This window comes from Pundamilia nyererei, unplaced genomic scaffold, assembly GCF_000239375.1.
Source record: "Pundamilia nyererei isolate P.nyererei 1_Seehausen unplaced genomic scaffold, PunNye1.0 scaffold00029, whole genome shotgun sequence".
Classification (NCBI taxonomy): domain Eukaryota; kingdom Metazoa; phylum Chordata; class Actinopteri; order Cichliformes; family Cichlidae; genus Pundamilia; species Pundamilia nyererei.
The window spans coordinates 654,098-660,432 of record NW_005187430.1 but is presented as its reverse complement, the minus strand read 5'-3'; the positions used below and the strand labels follow the sequence as shown (position 1 = coordinate 660,432).

At 37.3% G+C, this 6,335-nt stretch overlaps 1 protein-coding gene across 1 annotated transcript in view; it reads left to right on the top strand.

The window, feature by feature from the left end:
- prkd1 (protein kinase D1) overlaps nt 1-6,095 on the top strand; it is a 68,055-nt gene extending 61,960 nt beyond the window's left edge. The window contains exons 20-21 of the mRNA XM_005728694.1: nt 3,578-3,663; nt 5,865-6,095. Coding sequence (XP_005728751.1) covers nt 3,578-3,663; nt 5,865-6,095 — 317 coding nt within the window. The remainder of the gene's footprint in view (nt 1-3,577; nt 3,664-5,864) is intronic.
- Nucleotides 6,096-6,335: the final 240 nt, after the last annotated feature.

Below are 6,335 nucleotides of genomic sequence, written 5' to 3'. Positions count from 1 at the left end.
TGTTCGTGTTTTCCTCCGAAACAATAAGTTCCGTTGGAGCAGCCTTTCAACACCTCTCTCTGTCGCTCGCAAGCAGAGTTGACCCAGACAACAAAGTAAAGCTATTTTTCGGCTACGAGCCCGACACGGAACCCGTATTAGCCAGAGGTCCCTTTACTACGGTTCGGAGTCGTGGACCTTCAGTAATAGTAATAAATCACAGCAATAGTACATTCACGTAGTTGTAAAATGTAAGATAGTATGTTAAGTAATCCAAAGTATTCAGAATATGTTACTCTCATTGAGTAACGTAACGGAATACGTTACAGAATACATTTTAGGGCATGTATTCTGTAATCTGTAATGGAATACATTTTAAAAGTAACCTTCCCAACACTGCTTCTGACACTAAAACTAACAAAACAGCAGCCAAAGCATTAATACCAAAGCTTCAAAATTTAGAGACCAATACCTGTTTATTTCTATGTCTGGATTTTTAAATTAGAATATATTAAACAGGCAGATTCATGTCTGCGAGACTGACTGAAATGTTGAATGTGTGATCAAAGATGAATTGCTTGTTTCATCTTTCTGTATGACACCATGTATGACAGCATACAAGCAGAGGTAATTATGTTTTATGTTGCAGTATAATAACTCCAACATTTCCTTGAAATCAGTTCAAGCCATTCTCTGCTGCTGTATGACTCATGTTGTTGCCGTCATTGTCTCTAAATGTGTCTGCCGTGTGTGTTGGCTGGAATTGTCCTGTTGACTATGAGACAGATTTAAAATCGCCTGACTCACTCACTCCTAAACCGGATCCCCGAAGTGCTCTTAACCTTCCCTCCACCTCCTCATGCTGCCAGAATGACTTGAGCTGTGCTTCAAAATAAATACAAGCCATTTCTGTTGGCCACAGGAGGATTAAATGTCAGGGAATAAACTCTAAGTGCGCCAAGAAATGTGCGTTTGCAAAGATCAGTTTTAAATAAGACCCTTTTGCCTACAAGCATACACAATTCAAGTTTTTAAATGGAGATGAAATGAAGTTTTGAAAGTCTACCACATTTATGGTCATGCAGAGGTAGTCTTCCTCCCCCAGGAAAAAAGTATTTTGTTTTACCTTTAAAGGTATAATGGCACATCACTGTGCCATTATATACCAGCATTACCTTAGTGGTACCCTCGAAGGTATTGCCATTGAGCCCTTTATGGGGCAAAAACTTTGTATGCTTCTTTTTTGTAGCTGGTGGTGCAGTCATGAAACTCTGACTACAATTCTGCACCTTAATGAAGGGGACACTTGTTACCCATTCATTGATGAAGGTGCTACTCTTTAACTGCCATTACCTGAGACTCAATAAGATTGCATTAGCCAACCTTCTTGCACATCCCAAATAATACAAGTTGTTTTTAAAGCATGCTGGGGCTTCAGATGATATTATACTAGTACATTTATAAAATATAATTGATATAAAAATTTTATACAGCATTGTGACAAAGAAGCAGCCAAAATTAACAGAAGTATACACTAATAACTTTTTTAATATCTGCAGCTTTTAATGATGATGCAATCCTCATTTCTAAATCGTAAATTGCAAAGAGAAAAGACCGAGCTCTCTAGTAGCAGGTCTATTTGTGATAAACGGAAAAGAAAGACCAAAGACAGAGCACTGTGTTCACACATTAGTGCAAGGATATTTTGTACACTGCTCAAAAAAAGTTAAGGGAACACTTGAGAATTACAATATAGCACAAAGTCTGGTAAACTTCAGGTATATGTATCTACCCAGTTAGAAGGCATAATCTATTGTGAACCTAGTTCACTTCCTTTGATCCAAATAAAAGCAATAAAGGATTCCTTGGAGAGGCAACAATAGGGAAAATATTAATTAAAGTTGATTTAATTATTGATAATTATTTAAATTGTTTGCATTTGAAAATTCATTCATTTGTTTTAAAAAATGTTTAATTCCTACATATGCATATCACACTACATGAGAGATATATGTTGTATAATTTATCATTTACAGTTATATACAGTTCATATCCTCTCTTTCACTGGGATTGCACTACTTCATATTTAGGTTTATTTAGGACCATAAATATTTGACACAGATTTTGTTATTCTCTGCACATCACCATAGAGTGCAGCTTTTAAATATTTAATTTAAGGCATTTAACAAAATGTTGCAGATATTATTTCAGGGATTATAGTTATTTTCATTTTAGCTATTTTATAGGGCTCAAAATGACAATCTAAGATAGCTTTAAACATGAGAATTGTTTTTAATACTGTGATGAAAAGCCTTTGCAGTCAGTGACTGATTGAAGTCTAGAGTCCATAGATATCAACAAATGTTGTTGCTCTTTTGAAATGCTCTACCAGGTCTGTCAGCAGAGTATCGGCCTTAACACTTCAGAAGTCATTCTGCTACTTTTATCAGGATTAACAAATACTAATGACCTAGTTCCAATGGCAGTTTTACATGACCATGACATAGCATTGGCTCCACCATGTTTGACAGATGATCTGCTTGACGGCATGAGAAGTTCCTTTTCTTCTCCATACCTTTCTCTTTATAGAATTCTGGTTAATCTTAGTTTCAACACTTTTGATCTCTTTAATAGGATTTGTTTTTGTTTTGCTTTGTTTGTTTTGGGGGTGTTTTTTCAGTTAATAATGCCCTTCTGACTTCTTTAAGTTTTGTGGAAAAAAGTCCAGTTGCTTTCTTTCCAACCTCCTTAGATATAACCATAACCTGGATGACTGAGAACTTTATAGATGTTTTTCCAAATGTCACCAAGAAATTCACACATCCATGCCCTTCTCTTCCCCACTGCCCTCTCCACTCTTCTCTGAACCCCTTGCCAACACAGGAATCAAATATTCTATATCTACATGACAGAATTTTCTGAAATCTATACTTTAGGTGGATTTGGCTTAAAAGTAAGGAAACAACTACATTTCAAAATAGGGTATGGATAGGGTATAAAAGGTGTCCCTGGGATGTCGATCTGGTCAAGTAATAACAATAAACTATTTCTCATTATTTATTCACAGTTGTATGTCTTTAAATCAGGTTTCTTGTGAGACTAAACACTGCAGTTCAATAACTGTTTAGAATGACTGTAAACTAACATTGTTATTCTTTGGCCTTTGGTTTGGATTATCCAAATTATGAGGTCATGAGACAGGTCTGGGAAACAGGAGAGAGCCAGTGCTGCTGAGGAGTTAAGGAGAGGTGAATGTATGTGGTAACTTGAAGAACTAGGAGAGTCCATCAGTTTGTGGAATGAGGATCTTAGGTTTGTAGGGGGGGTGGGTTCATACGGTAGTCCATTCATGTGCATAATGCCAAGTGATGGAGGCCTCTGTAGACCTGAGGGGCCTTGGGGTCCCAGAGCTGTTCAGACCACTGACCCCTAAAGAGAGGTTAACATCATGTTAGCTTTGCTCATTAGCCCTGACTGGCCCATGACCATGGGTGGGCCTGAACCCCAAATTCTCCTCCTACTAATACTCTGCACTTCCATTCTCCCCCTGTGTTCCCTATGTTCTTTCTTTCTTACATTCTTGTATTCCTCCATGCAGCGATTGACCTGATCAACAACTTGCTGCAAGTGAAGATGAGAAAGAGATATAGTGTTGACAAGACACTAAGCCATCCCTGGTTGCAGGTAGGAAATCAGTTATTTGAATAACTCCATTAAAATCAATTTGGGAGCATTTTTCAAGTTCAATACAAATCTGTAACATAACAATCAAGAATCAGTCAATAATACATTTCAGATTAATATAGCATCATCCAAATCATATAAAGGGTTCACTTTATATGATTACTGTTTCAGTTAAGATTTAGAGCTTTCATTAACCCCATATGTGTAGCATGTAAAAACATTTTGGAGTTTTGGGAATTTTTTTCTTTTTGCTTACTTAACATCAGCAACCTTAATCCATCTTGTTTAACTAAACTTTATTGTCTGCAGGCAAAGTAAGTGGGGCCACATTAAGGTCACAGCTTCTGCAGTAATCAGGAAATGCTGTATTGTGAAAAGGATTTCATTCTGGTATAGCAACCCGACTAGACTTCTGACACACATGAAGTTCCAAACTGAATTAACTGAATGAGTTGAGAACATGTAATCTCACATTCTTTGAATGATATGTAGTGAATAAGAATTAAACATCTAGTTGTTGAATCACAATGCATTTCACTTTGGTATGGGATAAAAACCAGAGGCACAATTCCACAATAATGCTAATGCTGCATTTTATTTGCTATCTGTTAGATTTATATCTTGTGTTGATGATAATCAGAAAATATAGTGTAGGTAAAAAAACAAACAAACAATTTTTGTGTTTACAGCCAGTTTTGCTTCCCCCACTGAGCCAGAAAATCTGTTCATGTAGTTATGGACCAGTTTATGCGTGAAGTTGTAGTGCCTAAACTGTTCGAAAGTTTAGGTGCTACAACCTCAGAAGCGTGGTCACCTCTGATTTAGAGTGTGGAACAGTTAGGAGATCCTGATCTGATGATTGGAGAAGATTGGAGAAGTATGATAAAAACTATTTTAAAACAGAGTGACAGGTTCCAGGCTTGAACTTTGATCTGATTCCACTGATTTTTGCCAGGAAAACAATTAAGAAATTTCCACAATCATCAGATGATGTTGTAGGAAAACTGCACAGAGCAGGCGTAAAAAGTCTGTTGATAGTGCTAAAGAGGAAGCTTGCATTGCACTTATTATTGTTAGTCAAGCCAAACAAGTAGGATGTTATGCATATTTTACAAGTTGAGTGAATGTGGTTAGTAGGTCCTTTATGTGCTGCTAGTGCACATAGAAGGTTGTATTTGGTTCATCTTTTCTGCAGTCTGTTCTGTGATGATGAATATAACCACTCATCCAAGGGGAGGAAATTACAGCATGAGCTAATTTGGATTTTTACATTATCAAGGGCTAATGTACACAGATTATTAAATCAATTCAGAGTTGAAAATCTAGCTGCCCAAATCTAATTAAAGATAATTTGCGTCTACCTCTGTGAAGACAAACTGGTTGTAGAACAGACATGAAGAGCGAGTTTAAGGATAGGACAGGAGCAAAAACAAGGTCCAGGATGTGTCCAACATCATGAGTTGGACCATTAACCATGATGGACCTAATAAAACAATTTTGCAGTATTAACATATCTGGTGGCATGCAAAGAGATTTGAATACTCTGTAAGGAATTCAGTAGGGGATTTAGGAGGTCACTAGATAACAATATATCCATCCATTCATTCTCTTTCAACTATCACAGGATCACAGGACCCTGAACAGGTCGCCAGGCTGTTGCAGGGCTAACACAGAGAAACAGACAACTTTTCACATGCAAATCCAAATACAGGCATTTTGGAACAAACAGTTAACCTGACCTTACTAACTGCCTATGGCCTGTTTGAGGAAACTGAAGTACCTGGAGCAAACCTGGGCAACCATTAGGAGAACATGGAAGCTCTATAAAGGAAGTCCCTGGTTAAATGGTGGATTTGAACCCAAAACCTTGCTGCAAGGCAAAAGTGCTAACCACTGTCCCAACTGAAAGTACACTTGCTTTGTACACTTATAAATGATAGTATTTTGAATGACACTAATCAGAAGTAAATGGAACACAATTATCTATATATTATGTATTTGTCACCACAACCAAAGTTTGTGGTTTTCAGACTTTCACCACAAAGTTTTCAGACAAAAGCAGACAACGAGAAAATACGACCAGCCACCCATTATCTGATTTCAAAAGTGTTTGCTATTTGTGTTTTTTGTAAAAGACAAAAGACAAGATAATGGTGTTATTAAATTATTTAGGCTATGGGTGTGTTCATTTTCTCCGCCAGGACTACCAGATGTGGCTGGATCTAAGAAACCTTGAGTCTCGGATAAACGAGCGCTATATCACCCATGAGAGTGATGACCTGCGATGGCATCATCACGCCCAGCTCAGCGGCCTAGACTACCCCATGCACCTAACCAACAGCCCCTGTGGTGAAGTTGGACAGGGGATGAAGCGTTACAAGGAAAAGGAGGAAGAGCTGGAGACCCTCAGTGAGAGGGTGAGTGAACTATGAGGAAGTAAGAAGACTTATTTTCCAAACAACATGAGAAACAATGACTATCACAAAATGAAAAAAAGCACAAAATGAAAACTTACAAAAAATTTGATCCTTATTTTACTTCCATAAATCATAACGAATCTTATTCAAATTAATCTAATTAACAAGTAGTTGTTTCGTATTTACAAGATACGGCTCCTAGAATTACATCTGTAATGCTAGAGTCACTGCATAATTAGGAGTTAACAATTTTGT